Genomic DNA, 20,500 nt, shown 5'->3' on the forward strand with positions numbered 1-20,500 from the left:
GCTGTCATTCTAATCCAAATGTTATCATAACCATTTATGACGTGAGTGACACTGCTGTTTACTCTAAAAAAGGTTCCACAGTCTCACTCTGTCGGCGGGTGTGTAGGACTTACAGCAGTAGTAGTCTGGGTTCATGGACTCACTGGTCCTGAGGAAGGAGTAGGTGAGAAAAGCCTTGTGGTAAGTGTTCATCTCCTGGCATTCAGGGTCAGGGTCAGGGCAGGTGGACAGGTAGGAACCAAAGGTCGCCATGGAGATGAACTTCATCAGCTCCACGTTAGGGATATAACCAAAACTGCAGTCGTACGAGTATGCTCCTCCAACCTGTTAGAATTTAAAAAAAAGGATATTTAACGGCTTAAATGTAACTTCATTATCCTCAGTATTTGCTTTAGAGCAATGACACCTGCTGGCAGAATTTATGGGATCGTTAGAAACCGTAGGCGTTTGATAGCAGAGGTCTCATTGTTTTCGGTTACCCATAAACAGTCCTGTGCTCTAAGGGTTGGCACCCTGTCCCTGACGTGTACCTGGACAAAAGAACATGCGATGGTTCCACTCCTCAGCTGGTTTAACAGAGCCTCACACACAGCCACATCCGGCACACTGGTCACCCCATCAGTGATAATTATAATCCCTAACAGAGAAAATAGGCATATATCATACACCGCTCTTTACTTCAAATAACAACACATCAAAAATCTCTGAGTGACGCTTAATGTAAATGTGTATGTTACTGGATACAATAAAAAAAATAAAACAAAACATTGTATATTAAATAATCAACCATTTAGATGTAACTAACTGAACTAAGATTTAGGACTCTTCATGATTGCAGACTAGCAAACGCAGTACAAAGAACTTGAATATGATTGATAATGGCACCAAATATCATAGAGGAGTTTTAATAATGGTCACAAACTCAATCCATAGAAGAGATTGATGGACAGGCTTCATAAGGAATATGGGAGGAGAGACAACATCACTTACCTGCACTGGAGTTTGGAGGCAGGAGCTGGAGGGCCAGGATCCCCTGCCTCACCATACTGACCAGCCCCACGTCCGCCGGCACCATGGAAACGCCTGGCTTCCTCTGGGGGGGCTCCTCCGACGGATCAGCATAGAGGGAGGAACCATCACACTACAGAACACATTTACACACGGATACGTCAAAAAACACTTCTGTCCAATAGCACTACAGAACACATTTACGCACCGCTTTGTCAAAAAACACTTCTGTCCAATAGCACTACAGAACGCATTTACGCACCGATACGTCAAAAAACACTTCTGTCCAATAGCACTACAGAACACATTTACGCACCGATACGTCAAAAAACATTTCTGTCCAATAGCACTACAGAACACATTTACGCACCGATACGTCAAAATATTTCTGTCCAATAGCACTACAGAACGCATTTACGCACCGATACGTCAAAATATTTCTGTCCAATAGCACTACAGAACGCATTTACGCACCGATACGTCAAAATATTTCTGTCCAATAGCACTACAGAACGCATTTACGCACCGATACGTCAAAATATTTCTGTCCAATAGCACTACAGAACGCATTCACATTACCAGCACTTCCTTCCATCTCAAATCTGATTACAGAACAAAAAAAAAACATAAGAAAAACACTTCCGTCAAATCATTGTCATGTTTTAACTGAGACCATAGCTGCACGCAAAGATTATGAGAGTAATTAGCTGTGGATATATGCATGTAGAGTTATGGGAAGTAGTCTATGAACATCATGTCCGCTGAATAATTTAGTGGTGGATCAGTAGTTCTGAGACCATAAAGCATGAGAAAACTGGGTCACTAACCTGTCCTTTTGCCTGATGGTGCTGCTGCTGGAGAACTTCAGCGATGCTGTTTTCCACTGCTCTGAGCTGCTGGTAGATCCGATGGAGAAACTGGTCCAAGTCTGTGGAGTCTAACTGACAGCCCTGCACCAAAACCTGGAGACCAGAGAGAAGAGGATGAAATTCAAACTCGCAAGCATATTCTAAACACACAACCTAACCTCTGCATTGTCTCAACATCCACTCAATGTGTAAACTCGGTATTCCACTGAGCATGTGCGTGATACAGTTCCAGTAGGGGCGTGAGGGGAGCGACCTGGTGAGAGCTGAGCCCGACGATGGAGGAATAGGCGAGGATGGTGACGAAGATCTCCGGCTGGAACAGCAGATCAGTACCAGGCACTTTGAAGGGTCTAGCCAATCCGGCGAGGCAGCGCGACAAGGCGTGGAAGACCTCATCGAATATCATCTCCCCCGTGCTGTCGTCCTGAGGAATGAAGAGCGTTCGACTCAGTTCAGTTCAATCTGGTCTCTGAAAACGGCCCTGTGGTATGCTCTGTCTTAAGCAGCTCAGCAGAATCCCTCAGCTAAGAACCTGAGTGTGAAATGCAGGTCCCACACGTCTTGAGGACCCAGACTTTGCAGTGGTGGATATTATCAGAATTTCCCCATGTGCCCATACACTGGTGGAGAAAGGCCATACAAACTGACATAGTCTGACTCAGAGAAGTCCATATCAATAACTCTGTCATGCCAGAGTGTGAAATTTAGCAAACACTTAGCAAAAGGCACATGTAAATACAACTATATTTATTTGTGTGTGTGTGTGTGTGTGTGTGTGTGTGTGTGTCTGTGTACCTACATTGACATTACCAATTTTGTTACAGCTTATCAAAACAATACCCAAAAAACAATACAATTCAGTCTTGAGCAACATCCAAAACACCTTCAATAACAACAACAAAAAAAACTTTATTCAAAGTATTCTGCAACACGGATTACAACGTAATCCAAACCTTCATCATTAAAGCACATACGCCTATTTTCTCTACCCCCCCCCACTCTCACCACAATCCCCGTGGAGGGGCTGAGATCCAGCTCGATGATGAAGCGGTATCGGCGGGCCAGGAAAGTGACCTGGGTGGAGGGCACCAGGAGAAACGGGAGCGAGGAGGAGGCGCTGTCCGGCTGACATCCTTTAGGGAGGATACCGAGCACGTCCAGCTCATTGTCAGACTTCAGCTGCGCAGTCGGATGACAGAAGGGAGAAAACTCAGGGTGGTTGCTAGGCGATGGCATTGACAGATTTAATAACGGTTAGCAGTCAATAATTCCCAGTCAAAACGCGAGACCGGCGAGTCTAGGCTCTCGACGCACCAGTATAGCATCTGTCAACTTCAGTCCCGGGTGCTATACCTTCCAATACTTTTTCTAACCTTTCATCAACACGCCTGCTTCGGGTCTGTTCACCGACCACTAAGCACATCAGGAAAACCACTGAACTATATTGTAATCATATGCACTAGATGAGTCCTGGGGGCACATGCAAGAAGAAAAAAGCTGTTGACCTACCAGATCACTGGTTAGGGAAGGTCGGATGACCTGGTTGAGGTTGCTGAGGAACCAAGATAGACGCACATTTCGGGAAATCCGGTACTCCTTCTTCATCAACAGGTAAACCTGGTCTGCCTCCTCCACCTACAGAAACAAAGTGTCAACCAATTCAACTCTTTGTTAGAGAGAGAGAGAGAGAGAGACACTGATGTCAGCCTCACAATTAGAAGTCACACTTACGGATGAGTTGCGGAACAGTAATATATATCTGGACTTACAGTAGGGCAACAACCATTCAGTAACAAGCCTAGTCCATAAATAAAGTAGTCACAACTGTAATGTATTATCCAAGTTGCACCGGCACCAGCTGTCTGTTATCAAAGGATCCACATTATGATTTGTACGTGTGGCAAATAAAAATAGTGGAACATCAGGGAGCTGTGCCAATACACTTTCATTCTCTTCAGTGAGTGCTATACAATCTCTGCACAGCTCAGGGGAACAAAACATCTTCGAGGACAAACCCTATGTGCAAATTTTGATTCGGACATGCAAAACAAGCAGTATTTCAAGAAAAACACACACAAAAAGCTGGAAAAAAAGAAACGACATATGCACTGTACATTTGATAAACAGTCTACAGTTGTTCAATACATGATGCAAGCTATGCATAGATCTGCCAGACGTTAAGAGATCACTCGACTACCTAGTTTTGCTTAAAAAGCTATGTCAAAGCTATGCTGAATCATTTAATATATCATGGCCTATGTGATAATATTTCTCAAATGAACCGTACACAGATTGCTGTTTACAAAGGAATGGGTGTTTACTGAACAGCACGGCAAAACAAGAGAATGGCTTAGGGAGGGGCTATTCAACAACAGTAACCAGTATTGATCTCATATCCTCCTTTGTATTAAACCGAGGTTTTAATATCTACCATATGTTCTCTAACTCGATATGGGGATATTAATTTTGAGTGCTCACGTGTTGTTGTTTACAGCGCGAGCTGTTTACAGAAAGTGCGCCTTGAACCAAGTAAGCTATAACACCAAAAGGAAGTTCGAGTATAAATAGAAGGTGTGCAAAAAACAGAGAAACAACAGAAGTTAAACTCGAGATATCGGGATAATTCACTCTGGCCCTGCACAAGAAACGGCCATCCACAGCTACGACTGTCCCGTGAACCAAGTTTTCCCTGTGAGGGCAATGTCGCAAAACATTAAGTTAACTTGAAAGCTAGTGAGTCCAGCGATTCAATATTACCTCATTTTCTTGTCTCTCGGCCATACCGTGTTTACCATTACTAGCACGGTCTGTGTCAACGCCGTGGCTATCCACAAAGCCTTGGGGACATAGACACTCTTTTTATGTCGACTGCAAACTGTCAACTCTCCTTCGCCAACTGTAGATGTTGCTAACTATCTATCTATATAAAACAGCAGGACTGAGGCAATACACTTTTACTTCCGGGTAGCAATTGGCTCTCGAAACGTCAAAATAAAGGTCCTCCGTTCGAAAAATCTGATTCTCTTGATCTTATTTTGTAATTAAGGTTTTCAAAACATCCTTCTGTTTACAGGTGATATACAATGTAAAAGAAACACTACAAAATATAAAGATGCTAATTAGATAATGAGGAATTCAGCAGGTCATCGCCATCAGGAGAGCTGGAATCCTCATGGAAATGTTCTGAGAGTTTGAAACACATTTAACCTGTCTTGTAGAACTATGAACATTTCATCACAGAGGAAAGTGTACAGATCTTTGAGGGATAAAGGACTGGAAATGTATTCAGCACCCTGAAGTACCGCGTTTCTCATCAATATTCAATGACAATGTTCTTGTTAATGTTCTTTAACACTAAATCATGATATTCATTTAACTGCTTTTGAATCTATTCTGTAGCACGTATGGGTGCATTACCATCATGCGAACATCTTGAGGAAACAAAGTGTGCACCAAAGGCTGCACCTGGTAACCAAAATGAGTTCAACTTCCTTAGCTGTAATCCTGCCATGCAGAGGAATAATTCCTTGGCGCGCGCGCGCGCACACACACACACACACGCACAACAGTACGTTGTAATCAGAGCCGTTGAGACGGCTCTGGTTGTAATCAAAGCTGAAATCAAGGCTGCTTTTCAGAAACTGCTTGTGAGACAGATCAAAGGCAAGGTTCAACAACACATAATGAACATTAACACATGTCATCTGACCAGTCATTCATTACTGTTTTTATTATATCAGGACAGGTCTCTGTTTACCAAAAGCCAAAGGAAATCTTTATAGCTATCATGGCTGTGTTCAGCCGTTAGACATGACAGTGACTCCCCGAGCGGAATTATTCCCGTGGTATGGGAATCTCTGGGTCAGATTAAAGTATTAATTGTGAGGCATCTTGCAGAAACGTGTTGAAAACTGATAGTGAAATTAATATTAAGAAGCTCTGTTGAAACTGTGTCCTAGGTGTTTGCATTATTTTGCCCGTTCTTCGTAGGACAGTTTATAGTATGGAGTCCGTATACATAAATGCATTATATATACACTGTGGCCACAATCTACCAACCCCACATCATACAATTACATTTCGTAGGAACGAACTGCTAGACGTGGGAGCTGAAAAAGTAGCCGCAAAATCCATAAATCTTTTACTTGTTATCATGAAACACAATTATGTAGGAACAATGGAAAAATGTATTATGTCAGTCTTAAGGCGGCCCCAACTGTTGCTAATTTCATGCCATGGCACTGTGAAGGAAAATGTCCTGCGGCTTGGTCGTCACCTAAGGGAGCGATGATTACAAATGGGGACGGGGTTACTGATGGCTGACTGTGTACATAACTCTGTGTTGGTCGTCCAGTTGTTTAATTGGTTTAATTTGCCTCTTGCATATAAGTTACATCCAATATCTATATTGTCACTAGTCTTGCCCTGCAGATGAGTGATGCAATGTGGGTTACATAGATACAGAGAGATATTCTCTAATAGCCTTGTGATAACGAAACATTTTGGACTTGTATATGAAATTATATGGAACCATACTTTATTAAAATTGTTCGACCGTACACATTTGATGGTACAACTACTGTTTACTTCCGGGTATTTCGACAGTACTGTACTGCTAGTTGTTACGTTCTTCCACCAGTATTTGTCAACAAACCCGATAAGTCGTATTTAGAATAGTATTTTCAGAACCATGCAGGTAAGAGTGACTTGATAGAATTGTTTATATCTGTACTAGTGCACAAAATGTACTCTTCCTCGGTGCACAGCTGGACATGACACTAATGTCTTACGCGGTATCACGAGCTAACGCATCTTAGCAACTGTAACTTGTTTCTTGCTGCTTTTGTTAGTGTAATCCAGAATTGTGTAAACATTGGGAATCCTCAAGGCTCCGCTGTTGCATGATTAGGATTTTTTCTTACAGTAAAATGCAGTTATTTCTTTCGACCTTTAACGGTTGAATAAAAGAAGTGTATTGCATGTTTGGTTTTAGCAACGTGAAGAGAAACAGCTGGAGGCATCAGTGGAATCGCTCATTTCACGGGTTGCACATCTGAAAAATTCTCTTCATGGCTTCATTTACAAATTGGAGAATGAGTACGACAGACTTACATGGTATGTGCGTTTGGCTTTGACACCATTTAATACAGCTAAAACAATTGTAAAATATACTGAAATGTTCTAAATTATGGCTGCTGGGAATATCATTCTTAGGACGGGTTGTGTATTATTCTAAACACTTGGTGGTGTTTTTGCTCAGAAGAACATAGGCTAATCAGATTTCATGCATTTGTTGACATTAACACACGTCTTACAATCGCAGGCCTTCAGTGCTGGACAACTTTGCCCTTTTGTCTGGTCAGCTGAACACCATCAATAAGCTCCTAAAGAACGAGAAGACTCCGTCTTTCCGGAACCAAATCATAATCCCCTTGCTGTTGTCTCCAGAAAGGGACGAAGAGCTTGCAGTGGGTATCAGTGTGTGTGTGTGTTACAAAACAATTTATAACATGCTTCAAGTCATCTGTTCACACCATTAATCTCTAAATGATACCATCCCTCTTTCCCTCAGAGACTGACAGAGCAGCGAGTGCCTGTGTTCAGTCATGAGATTGTTCCGGATCACCTGAGGACTAAGCCCGACCCTGAGGTGGAAGAGCAGGAGAAGCAGCTCAGTGCTGAAGCTGCACGTATAGGCCCTGAGGTCGCCCAGGTAAGCACACTGCCTTTTATCTCCAGATACGTCCGTAGAGTAGCTGACTGTGTGCAAGAAGAAGTCTGACATTACTAATGGTTCGTCATATGCTGTTGTTTTTGTGTCGTTTTTGATTTTTTGATTATACTGTCCCAGTATTTTTTTTTTTTTTTTTTTTTTGTGGATCCAGTCTCTCAATGTTACTATATTGTTAAATAAAGAGTGCTCAAGTTGCTATAAGATCAAGTGGGGTTTTTTTTGTGATGTGAGGTTGGAAGTTTATTTGTTTTGTTTTTTTTTCTCCTCATCAGAAACAGATCCAGACTTTGAATAAGCTTTGTTCTAACCTGCTAGAGAAACTCAACAACCCGCGAGATGACAGGGAGTCAGAAAGTGCAGGTGTGTACAACACTTTACCAGTGCTACGTTGATTAAATGATCCAATTTAATAAATATCCAATTCTGATTCCTGTTTGTACCAGAAAATTGTTTAACTCTGTGTCTCTTTCCCTTAGCTATACGACAGAACAAACCATCTTTTAACCCTGCTGACACCAATGCACTAGTGGGAGCTGTAGGGTATGGGAAAGGCTTGTCTAAGTGTAGACCTCCAGGATCTGTGGCCCCTGGTCACCCAGGACAGCCCATGATGACAGGGGGTCCAACCCTGCAGCAGGTCACTATTGGTGGGGCCCAAGGACACCAGGCTGGCATGGCCCCTGTGGCCCAACAGCAAGCTGGACAACCTGGTAAGAAACTCATCTGCATTCCTCAAAGTACAGAGGTTTTGTTTCTTTGCACGATGAAGCCACTGAAGTTTCACTGTTTTTTGTATTTTATAATATATAGAGGTTCCTTTAATGTATTTACAGAGGCTATAGAAAGTAAAGAGCAATTATTAAACCTGGACTTTTACTGTGTTGCAACATGGATTCACAATGCATTGAATTAGGGTCTGTTTATTTTCGTTTTTTGTGGGGGGGGGTTGCCATTAATCAATACAGGGTGTTCTGAAAACAATAGTTTTCAGATCTTTCTAAATACGTTATGTATGTGAATCAGAATATAACTTATCACGCTAATATTCACCAAATTTCAGACTGGACATCAGGTTTTCTTCATACATGTGAAGATGCTTTACATGTTTGGACACTGCGATTTTTTTCTCACTCCTTTATTGCAAAATGACTGTATTGGCCTCAGTTTGAACACGGAACAACTGATTAGCAACATTTTTCAGAGTATTGATTGGATTCAGGTCCAAGCCTTTTTGAGGCTACTTTGTTTTTAAGGCACTTTGTGGCTTTGACCGTATTCAGGCAAATACCATCAAACTGGTGATTTTCTAATGCGCATGTAGGAAAAAAATAATTGAATTCAAATAAAACAAATTATTTTGAGTTTAGAAGGTCAACCTTTATTTCTCCATTCATTTTGTTTTCCCCCCGAACACAATTAATAACTGTCTAACAAGAGCATATTTTGTGTTTGACTCCTTATTGATTTAGACTTAAGTGATTTTAAGTATTCAGACAGTTAACTTAAAAAACCTGAGCAAAGTGAAATTTGGTTTGTTGTTTGCCTGACTGCCTCAGGCCTGTGTTCCACTGGCCTGACTGGGGTCTTTGTTTCCTCTCTTCTGATGCATTGCCAGCCTTTGACTGGAGACTCATTATTCTGCTGTTCGCTGGCCGGGTTTTTCGGCCTTTAATCGCCTTTTGAATAAGGGAAGTGCATGTCCAGTTGGATCCAGATCTAGCAATTTACTTTTTAATTTAATATGATTCACTTTTTTTTTTTTTTTCTGTGCGACGAAAGTCCTGTGATAAGTATGCTTTATTTTTCACGTCATTGTCCTGCTGCTTCGCAAATTACCTGCTGGCTTTTTCTTTTTTTTTTTTTTTTCTTTCTTTTTTTTTTTTTTTTGTAGTCAAGAGAGCCATTTGTCAGTCTCTGAATTTGTCTCACTACTGCCATCTTCAGGTTTTTCATGGTAAATTACCACTGAGCCTGTTGCAGTATCAACCGTACAAGCCTTATCTGTGTTACTGTCTCCCTTGTGCTTTACTGCTGAAGTGCTTGGCGAATGGTCACTGGCCAGTCCTGTTACTCTTCAGACTTAAGCCAATTCCATCACTTTCACTCACGTTTATTTCGGTGTCTTCGCTCCCCAGAAACCCGTTCCGTACGCCCTATTTTTTTCAGTTATGTCTCTGCCAAGTCTAATCTGACCTGTCTGTTCATGCTGATGATGACTACAGCCAGGTTTGTCGTACAACCTGTTTTTCTCGGAAAAGTCTCCCGAGGGTTCCTGGACTTAACCTTTCCCACCCCAGAACTCTGAAGCTTTAGTTTTAATTTCACCAACAGTAATATTTTACTCTTTTATTTCTCGTTCTCTTAAGCAGTTTTGGTTCACCGCGCTCGTCGTCACTTTAGGTTAACACGTTCTTGCCCTGCTCTCTCATTAGGTCCGCTCCGGATCGTTGGTTTGGCTATGCCAACAGTCTTACCAGTTTGCAGGACAGTCATTCTGTAATCAGTCCAGCTGATGTGCCGTCTGGGTGTATTCTGATTGTCCTTCTGTTCTGTCATACTGACAGGTCTTTGGGCTTTACAGTAGTTCTTCCTGATGGTTTCAGAGCAGCTGAGTCATGTATAGACTTTCTCAGCTCTTTGATGTGAACCAAAGTGATGCATAATGAAATTCCCATAAAGCCCTTTGTCTCGACCCTTACGATGAGATAATGTAGGGAGCTGGAACATAAAAGGTGCTGCTGCTCTATAATGGTAAAATATACGTACATCCAACATAATAACCACAAGTAAAAGGCTTTTGTCTTGTATTCATCTTTTGTTCTACATTTCAGATTTCAGCTAAAATGGACTAGTTTGACCTCTTGACCTAGTGCTTAGCCTCTTCAATTGATAGGCTCTGATCATATTTTTGTGCTCTCTTTAATATGTCAAGAAATGACTGTGACTCTATGATGGAATCCATATTTGGACAAATAGATTACGGTTAGCATTAGTTCTAATGTGATATCGTATTCTCTTCTCTCATACAGGAAAAATGCCAAGTAACATCAAGACAAATATCAAGTCTGCCTCAGCATCAATGCATCCCTACAACAGATGAAATGTATATGTTGGAGCGAGAGAGATAGTTAACTTATCACTGGAATAAAGTTTGTATCTACCCAAATGTGTTTAAAGCAAGGGAGTAAAATTGTTCTCATTTTAAAACTGTGGAAATAATCAAGCAGATAGACAAGAGAAAGCTCCCAGTATTTTGTTGTTACACATTTTGAACACAAGCTAAAAATGACTGTGTTGAATATGTGTTTGTATACGTTCACTGTATTCTTGTATATCAGGACATTTTTGTAACTGATCTTTCAGAGGAATTCATTTTTTTAAGAATGCTTTGTTTCAAGATGGGTTTTTTTTCCATATTATTAAATACACTTTGTTAGACGTAATATTTTGGATATTCGCAGCATTGTTTCAATATTTCCTCACAATTCTATATTTTCTTTCAGATTTTATTTTATTTCATACCTAGAAACAATGTTGGGCAGCGCTGAGGGGTAATGTGAGTGGATATTGCCCCGTTTGGCCTGATAACGTCATATCGACTAAAGGGAGGGGGGGGTAGAGCTAGTTGGTGCTGACCCATGGGGGCTCTCCTGCAGCCTGGAGTCTGTCCACTCTAATCCCCATCCTGCTGGATATCCACGACCAAGAACAATGAACAGTCCCCAAAACACACACGGCAGGGCGCGGGGTGACCTACATAACACACCCAGGCCCCCATAAGGACATGGACGGTTCAGCCTCGGTGAGAAGGGCAGAGCACCCGACTCTGACGTCTAAGGACTGCCCTGGATCCTACTGTTTCTGTCTAATCTATTACTTCAAGATGGTCCGTTCTGTCTCGTATCTCCCAGCTACCAATCTCTGAACTGTCATGCACCAATTAGATTCCTCTCACTCTCAGCTGTTTGACTGCTATGATTGCCGTTACCCCTTTGACAGACTGACTCTTCTGTAAAGCGGTCATGTGTTTGTAAGTCATTTCATTTGGGATTTGTGAAGTACAATATGTTCCCTTTTTCTGTGATACCAAAAAGGTGAGAAATACTTTTACTGAACCTGCTAACGAGAGGAGGTTTGGGCTGCAGTGAAGCTGTAGTAATAGGCACCGAACACTTCATCAGTGTTAGCATTACAGAAAGAATGAGTTGCCTATAAATAGGAGTATATGAATTAATTACCACTTTAATCATTAAAGACTGAGTCCACAGGGAACAGAATGTGTAAAATTCCACACACATTCGTGATCATCAGATGTAAAGGAAGTGTTACACCATGCAAGATATTCTGTATACATTTACTCACTTAGAATGCCCTGTATGAATTGTGCATATCTTTCCATAAGAGGTCAGTATTGTCACATGGAGAACCATAAGTCTTTTGACTGTTTCCAGATCACAATTTGTCATCGATGTGAATTTTAACATCATTCAAACACCAATAAGACAGCGTTTGATATTTTTATTTTTACGGTTTTCGATAACTTTAATAATCAGTTCAGAGACGCTGAACGACAGACAAGGTGATGGGCAACACACCTAGTCAGTCATCACCAAAACCAAAGGAAAAAAGACACAGAAGGAAATTTCTAGCATATATTCTTAGTCATTGTTATTTGTCTCAAGTTCCTTTGTTTCCTCCATATATTTTTCATATCTACAGCCATAGTCATTACAGACATTATTCCTGCTGTATGTTGCGTCCTTTCCTCTTTGCCCCTAAGGCAGGAAAAAAAAAAGAAGTGGATAACCAGGGAATAATTACGTCTGACATGGAATATACTGTATTAGACCTTCTTATCCCAAAGAATTCATTTCTTCAATTTCATTGAGGGCATGTTCCCTCGTAGAGCCAGCAGGGGTGTATTGTAACTGGCTTTTGGTTGGAGGCGCCGAGTGGGGTTGCGTTTAGAGCGGCAGTGAAACTCAATGTGACAGACGCCTCCCGCCATAAACTCGCCTTCCACTCTCAGATGTAAGTTCTTCTGAAAAATCATCTGTTACGGAAAGACGCGTAGCTTATAAACTCAACCCTCTGTCCTCCCCTCCAACAAAAACAACAACAACAACAGCAAAAAAAAAAAACACGTCATAAAGAGACAGGCATGTTTTCAACTAAACAACAACAAAAAAAGTCAAGTTTTCAAAAGAGTACGAGTTGTCAAAATGTAGCCGATTTTGCTTAAAATTCTACAAAAACAAACAAACAAAAAAAACAAGTTGACTTTTTCTGCCATGTCCTGCCAGCGTTTTTCACATGTGATCTCCAGGAACCCTCAGGGAGGTGCAGTACATTGGATATCCCTCCAAAACAAAGCTGCCTTTATAGAAACAAATTGGCATGAACAGAGAGGAGTGTATGATAACATTTGCCACCACATACAGGAAACAAAACTGAATAAGCCTATTTAAAGAACCGCAGAAAGAATTGCGTACTGTCTTTTCTCTGTCAGAGGTAATTACAAACAGTACATTATCTCTGCCCTTGATCATCTTCACAAAACACAACTCCTCCATCTTTCCGGTTTCTTTCTTTTTTTTTTAACCCTTTTTTTTTTTTTTAACTTGTGTTTCAAATAGATAAGTTAGCTCTGAGAATGTAGGCCTGCATTAAGTCTTGAGGCACAGTTTTAAAAACATATTCAATGAATTTATGCATGAGTAAAACACATCTGACTCTTGAACACAATGAAGCTTTAGGCAAATATCAGAGAAGCATTGCTTTTCAACTTGGAACTCCCACATAACGAAAATACTTTTTTTTTTTAAGCTGCTGGCAATGTTTCCTCAATTTTTTTTTTTTTGGTATTTTACAGTTTAAGTGACATGAAAGGCATTGGTAATGTACCTACATCTGAGAAAATCTTCTTGGAACGGGGCAGAAAGGGTTTCTTTCTCCAAAAGTTGGTGCCTTGTGGAGATCAGAGGAATTCATTACAAGTCTGTGGGTGGCATAGGTAATCAGATGCTTACTTACACACACACACAGAGAGAGAGAGAGAGAGAATGGGGTCTCCGTGATACTGATTAAACCAGTTTTCATGCTCTGAAACCATGTTCGCTATGCAGCTCTTCCCCGGTTGAGGTCATGATTCAACCACATAAGCCGACGAGATGACAAATTAGCCCTTAACCTTCTGTGTCTTCAGCGGGTGAGATCTGTTTACAAACCATTCATTTATTTTGTTTGAATTTTCTTTGGTTAATCAAGAAGAACCATGGACTGAATTTGATCTGTGTTTCTTAGGTTGACTGTGGTACCAGTGTACAAACCATAGAAAATAATCGAGCAAGACACACCCAAAATCTCAGTCACATTTCCTCCAACATCACAAACCAATGCTTTAACACCCTTGAAAATGTTTCAACCTTCTTCACGCAAATAACTTGCAGGATCAACATCTTCATCCAGGGAAATTGTAACAATAGGTCTTATGAAAATTCCACTCTGCCTGACAGACAGAAGACTCCACAGCTAGAACAAAGAGACTCCATCATCTTCTACATTAAAGTCTACCCTCTAGACCTCCATAGAGCCTCTGTCTTGTTCCCCATCCCTTCAGGCGCACACACATTCATATGGAGGAGGCTCTGTGCATTGTGCTGGCTCTGATAGGGTGTATCACATGTGCATTGCATGAACGCTGATAAGGGATTTGCACTGAATTACCATTGTTGAGATAAATAATGTGGATAGAGCAAAATGGAAAAGTGTCTCTCTAAACATTTGTGGTCTGTAATAAAACAAAATCTTGTCTGAAGTAGGATGAAGCACAGAAGTATTTATCATAATTTCATATCTTTGCGATGGGTCCTTTTAAGGTAGCGTTCATTTCAGAGTGTTTCAAACCTCGGTCAATGTATGACGACTCTTGTTCTGTTCATGAAATCATTTTAAGCGAAATTCATATTCTGATGAATTGGTATTACATGAAATGTAGTAACATCCTACTCTTTTTATTGTCTGCGTGAGTTAAGTGAGTGAATGAAAGAGAGAGAGAGAGAGAGAGAGAGAGAGAGAGAGAGAGAGAGAGAGAGAGAGAGAGAGAGATTTGTGACATCCTTAGAGCCGTAGTATATGTGAAAACCAATCCTGCAGTAGGCCACTGACTTCGGCTTCTTCCCGCTCTGTATTCATTTTCAAAACGAGGTCCCCGCTCGCGCGCGGCGAGTGAAAAATGGACTACAGAGGGACTCTAAATGCTGGCCATCAATAAACACTAGCGCTTTGCTTAGCATTCGTCTTCTTCACTTAATTTGTTTCCAAGACACCAGTCTCCCGGTTGCTGACCTTTCAGAGAGAGGCTCCTGAAAGAGCAGATAGAGCGGGAGCGCTTTATTTTGAGAGGTCATTTATTTATGAAGTGCGGTCGGTGAGGGAGTGTATTGAAAAGGCTAAGGCAATGTCAGAGCGCAATAAACCAAGGCAGAGCCTCCATTTCACCTTTTGTGTGCAGGGCAACAACTGTGGAACGGCTCAGAAACACTGAGCTCTAAATTCAAAAGCAATCACACAAGCATCTGCTCCATCCAAATTTTACACTCTAATTTATGCGTTTTGGCGCTCTTGTCAAACATCCACTTTCATGGCACTCTGTAGGCTTCAGCCACAACAACCGGATCCGTGGGTGGTAAATGTTTTAAATTATTATTATTATCATAAGCGCATCTAAAATCAATGTGCCACAACCTATCGGAGAGGCGTCTTAATGATTTAGCATAGAAGTTCAAGAACAAATTACAACAAAGGAATGGGCTTACCAAGGCAACCACGGAGGATGTGGATCACATTTTTAACATTGCAGATGTCAATTCCGTTAAGTCTACTTCATTTTTTGCCTGGGTTTTCTTGCGATAAAAGGCATATAATGTCAAACTGGTATTTTGATGTCCCCTGTGTGCTTAGAACACATTTCAAAATACGCGCACCCAGGAATCTTAGTCCCCCTCTCTCGCGCGCACACACACACACACACTTTGTGAGCACTATAAGTACGTTTCTTGTTACAAATCACAGGGCAATGGTTCGTAATCTCATATTCATATGATCGTTTACATAGGCCTAGGTCACTACACCGCCCTCTCTAATACTTTCTTTGAGGTCGTTTCTCGAAACCTTTTCAGTTCAAAGTTGACGTTCCACCCTTTTTCTCGTTCAGTTCAGTAGGAGGAGAAATCAATAGGTCGCATGCGGAATCAGACACGCTCTCTCCTTCTTCTGGGTAAAAGAAATAAATGTACACCCCTCCCATTCGCATCGCACGTTATTTGTGCCTCGGAGGTAGCGCTGGGGCTTTAGGGGAGGAACATCTTGTCCCCACCCAGCTAAAGGAAAAATCTTTAACCTATTCCCTGCGTGTACAAACAGAAAATTAGAGAGACATGTGCCCAAAATGAGACTGACGGTATAGTCGAGGCAGATGTTTAAATGTGAAAGGGGCACAAGCAGCGAGTTCTGAGCAATATAGTGCAACATCGGCACATCGTTGCAAAACAGTATACAGTATCCATAAAGACTTCACATATAACATATTTTGCTTTTTCTTTTAAAGATGTCTTCAAAACAGGCAGTAAAATGACAACACAATATTATGCAACAAAAGAAACTATTTATTCGGAATATGCATTACCAGTACAAATTAAGAGACCATAAAACCTACACCTTGTTAGTTTCTTTTCCTCCACAAAAACAAGTTAAATTGGAATCAAAAAGACAATAGTTGCGGTTCCATTTTACTCCTTTTATACATATGCAGAGATCTTAAAAGTGAAAACTTGGCAAGAGAAATTCTCCGCGATTTCAGTCTGAAATCTTTATATAAAAAAAGAGAAAACATTCAAAAACACTGCAGTATTTTTTTTTAAAGAACGAAAGACATGCAACAAAGTAAACATCTGATGTTTTACAAATTGCTTTTATATGCAAAATAACTAAAAAGCATCATTACATGAAGCTTTCAATAATATGCTGATACTAGACAGGCAATGAGGAAAGTAGTGTCTAACCATCAGAATTGGGTGCGCACTGCAATTATGTGCGTAAACCCTCCATTGCTCTCAGTGGCAGTACGCGCTTTATTTTCACCACAGCAATAAAAAAGCGGGCGGCAAACTTGTCAAAATATGCTTTTATCCCTGCAGATGACTCTTAAACACACCATAACCATGATGTACACACAAAGGTAAGCTATGTGCGTTCTCTCAGCCGCCTCGTCAGCTGTCGTTCTGTCTAAAGTAATCGAATGATGCGCCGCTACGCATGTAATAAGTTGTACAACAGTAATATCTCGCAAGGATTTAAGGGAAAAAAATGCGAGTTCGGTATTTGTTTTTTTTTCTTTTCGTTTGGCATTCCATTACTGGTGCAGTGAATGGCCTATTTCAAACAACTGATTTATGACAGCTTAGATATTCTGAATATCAGCATTGTTTTACGGTATGATTATTATGGATATGGATTAGCTAAAATATTGCCTGACACTGACTTTCCGCATTGCCATGTAACAGGACTGTATGCTTTTCAGGAGCAAGTTCATGTCTGTTTTTTTTTCCAAAAAGTGGAATATATGGATCATATCCAAATTACACGGGAACCTTTGTACCATCAGCTATGCCTCTGTAAAAACATGATAATGTCATACCATTCAAAAACGGATACTGTCATTATGAAAAAAAGCAAAACAAAATACAAAAAGTGCACATCTACATATATAACGCATTCTTGGGCTAATTCGCATATGCTAACAATAAAATAAAATATATGTTGTCCTGTAACTAAGCCAAAGATGAAAGAAGAAAAACAAGATTTTTCGTCGCACAACATGACGGGGACATAAAAATATATCCAAACATTTTTTTCTGTATTTGTGTGCCATTAGGTTTTTTTTTGTTTTCTTTTCAACAAACACTACTTAATTCTGACTGCATTTTTGGTTTTGAGTACAAAGTACCGGAACATTCATAAGAAACGCTCAACAGTACAATAGATAATACACAATTTACATCATGAACATTTTCAGTAAAATGAGAGTAATGTGGAAAATGGACAAATCTGCAGTTTTTGGTATCAAAGTAATGACTGGTTGGTGTTATTATGCTAAATAATTGAAAAAAGACTGCAACTGCAAAATGTTTCCTAGACTCAACATAAACAAGAGAACTTTTCTTTTTTTTTCACATTTTGGGTTTGTTCACGCCTTTCATGAATGTGACCTAAAAAGTTTTATTGCATACTAATATAGCAGTACTCTACACATAAATAAGAGGGGGGTTTCTTCAATGAAGTCAGAATTCTCAAGCCTACCTAAATGCCTGGCTCTCTCTGGGTGTTAACTGAATAAAACAAACCAAAAACAAAGAAAAAGAAATCAAGTCAGAAACATGTTTCCTTTCATCTGTATAAACTCTTTAGCACCAAATGAAAAATTACTTTAGGAAAAAAAAAAACATTAAACATGCACATACATATCTACACAAATGACCACATCTTGTTTTAACACTGTGAAAACATTGTGTTTTTTAATGTACATTTCAAATACTTTGCACTTATTACACAAGTGATTTTGGTTACCAGCAGAATTTGGCTATTTGTGAAACCACTGACGTTCAGTGGAAGAGAAAATGGTTTGTATATTGTGCAATGAATTCCCATTTTTACGGCATGGATTCTGCATGGCCATATATGTGAGATTTATGTTAATTTTGTCTTCTATGAAACCTGATTTTCTTTTTTTTTGGGGGGGGGGGTGCAAATTCAGTCAGCTGTCTCTGATGGTTATGCAAGAGACCCATGCTGCACTGCCAATGCATTTTCTCTTAGTTTTCATTTACTGGAGATTCTTGTTTATTAACACTATTAAATCATTACTACAGAAAATAATGCAGTCAGACTAGAGGTGGAGAGCAAACTGAATTATTTCAGTATATTACCTTAAAAAATTAGGGTTCTAAGGCCCCAAACAAAGGCATAATATTCCTTAATATCTTTAATATCCAAGTTGCTGTTGCCTTTACAGCATTTCAATCTGAATGAAAAGACCAATGAGAAAGAAGATGCAACCTGTCCTCATTACAACATTAGCATGAACCCAAACGTATCACACCATAAGTAATGTAAATGTCAAATGTTTCATGTTAATGAAGGAGACTGTTTAAATGCATCAAAATACTTTGGCACTATGTAAAAAAGTAAAAAAAAAAAGTTTAGACAGAATTAGAAGAAGGCTTGAAAGTACGCTTGTGATGAAGGCATAAATTTGAGAGAAAAATTTGTCATTAAAGGAGTCAAGTCATATGCCTGTAGTTTTGTTAGAGAAAACAAAGCTTTGCCGAAGAGTATTTTTAGGTTTGTGGCATTTTTGTTGCTGTTTTTTGTTTTTTTTGAAGAGGTAGTGTGAAAGCATTCCAATCAAAAGACAAGGGCTGTTCATTTTTCTATGTGTCTTTAAAAAATTGTTTATACATGTGAAACAGACTTACAGAGAGGTAACGGCGTGTGTGTGTATGTGTGTGAGAAAAAGAGAGAGAGAGAGAGTGAGAGAGTTATTTTCACAAGCTATGTGAGTGATTAGGGGTGTGTGAAAATACAGCTGTCCATATTTGCTGACAGTTTACCCTTCAGTATAAGAAACACTCTCTTTCCCAGGAAGAAGGAAAGAGAAAGAGAGTGAGACAGGTAGAGACAGACAAGAGAAAGAGAGAGAAAGAGAAAGAGAGAGAGAGAGAGGGTCCATTCTGTGCAGTGGTGGTGAAAGGTGGCATGATGTGATGGAGGGATCAGTTAGAAGTGTCGGAGTGAACACTTCCGGGTCCTTCTGTAGGTGAGGTCACTGATGAGGGAGTAGGAGCGTCCTGCCAGCCACCATTTGCCTAAAGAAAGAGAAGAAGGAAAGAAGAAAAGACAAGTTGAAAACACAAACATGTCCTGCCGTGTGTCAGTTTCCTGTAGAACCAGAGGCAAATGACTTCTATCCTGGGGGGGGGCTGTCTTGGAAGAACCCTACACCTTCAGCATGTTCTGTCATGCTGAAAACATCCAGCATATTTACAGTCACGGTTACCTACCTGACCTTAAGTGCAAGACAGAATATAAACAAAATATTCAGCACACTGCTTATCAATGTAAATTTTCATTCATCACACAATGTTTAAAACGCATACACACAGAGCATATTGAATACTCTGTCTTCATTCCTTATGAGTATCTAGCACTTATTTCCTTTGCCAGAAAGCCATTAACCCTTCAGTCTCGCGGTAGGTGTCTGAATTAAATGTCTGTCATTTTCTGTGACGAGTGCAGTGATACTGAGACTGTCTAAAGTGGCTTTGAAAAAAAAAAAAAAAAAGAACTTGACAAAAAAGAAAAAAAAAACAAAAAAAAAAAACCCCCAAAAGGAGGAATCAAGGGCAAAAAATTATGACACTGGAGACTGAAAAAGGAAACACAATGCAAGGCACAGGAGCCATTTCAAATCTCTCAGACAGGCCTGCAAAAGAGCATTTGGGGGGATATTAATAGCGAATTTTATGCCATCAGAGAAAAAAAAACTGTGAATAGCCTTCGACAGCCTCCCATTTCCAAGCCTGTTATTTCAGATGGAGACAGACTGTAATCAAAAAAAAAGAAAAAAAAAAGGAGGTGAGAAAAAAGTAAAATGTCTTTGGCGACACTCTCAAGAGGCGTATTTACCCCATTGATTGACCAATAAACGCATTCAGTATTTGTCTGGTTGTTAAGAAAATTCCAGAAGATTCTCGTGTCCTCTTAATGAGGGCGCTCGTGATTCCATTTGTTATCCCTCGTTTATGAAACGGACATTAATGAGTAGTCTTTG

At 40.2% G+C, this 20,500-nt stretch overlaps 3 protein-coding genes across 5 annotated transcripts in view; 1 reads left to right on the forward strand and 2 right to left on the reverse strand.

Annotated features, from left to right (window-relative positions):
* szt2 (SZT2 subunit of KICSTOR complex) overlaps positions 1–4,666 on the reverse strand; it is a 60,006-nt gene extending 55,340 nt beyond the window's left edge. The window contains 8 exon segments of the mRNA XM_030791066.1: positions 114–324; positions 531–637; positions 991–1,141; positions 1,848–1,970; positions 2,131–2,301; positions 2,883–3,056; positions 3,387–3,512; positions 4,635–4,666. Coding sequence (XP_030646926.1) covers positions 114–324; positions 531–637; positions 991–1,141; positions 1,848–1,970; positions 2,131–2,301; positions 2,883–3,056; positions 3,387–3,512; positions 4,635–4,658 — 1,087 coding nt within the window. The 5' untranslated portion in view covers positions 4,659–4,666.
* A 1,833-nt stretch (positions 4,667–6,499) lies between these two features.
* On the forward strand, positions 6,500–10,725 carry med8 (mediator complex subunit 8). The gene is made up of 7 exons (XM_030791891.1): positions 6,500–6,573; positions 6,871–6,992; positions 7,201–7,345; positions 7,450–7,590; positions 7,884–7,971; positions 8,088–8,321; positions 10,641–10,725. Exons 1-7 carry the CDS (start codon positions 6,568–6,570, stop codon positions 10,709–10,711), a joined length of 807 nt encoding a protein of 268 aa, XP_030647751.1. The 5' UTR covers positions 6,500–6,567; the 3' UTR covers positions 10,712–10,725.
* Positions 10,726–19,442: 8,717 nt separating this feature from the next.
* The window catches only part of pbx1b (pre-B-cell leukemia homeobox 1b), a 52,706-nt gene continuing 51,648 nt past the window's right edge, over positions 19,443–20,500 (reverse strand). For 2 of the 3 annotated variants that reach the window (XM_030791397.1, XM_030791396.1), the window contains exon 9: positions 19,443–19,535. In XM_030791397.1, the coding sequence (XP_030647257.1) occupies positions 19,443–19,535 (93 nt within the window). The remainder of the gene's footprint in view (positions 19,536–20,500) is intronic. The other variant, XM_030791398.1, reaches the window with a different exon arrangement.

This window comes from Chanos chanos, chromosome 14 (genome assembly GCF_902362185.1).
Source record: "Chanos chanos chromosome 14, fChaCha1.1, whole genome shotgun sequence".
NCBI classification, from domain to species: Eukaryota; Metazoa; Chordata; class Actinopteri; order Gonorynchiformes; family Chanidae; genus Chanos; species Chanos chanos.

Excerpts from the sequence above, each read along its gene's own strand:
- med8 (XM_030791891.1), top strand. Across the intron at positions 6,993-7,200 it reads GAGTACGACAGACTTACATG|GCCTTCAGTGCTGGACAACT; the intron begins GTATGTGCGTTT and ends TTACAATCGCAG. Across the intron at positions 7,972-8,087 it reads CAGGGAGTCAGAAAGTGCAG|CTATACGACAGAACAAACCA; the intron begins GTGTGTACAACA and ends TCTTTCCCTTAG.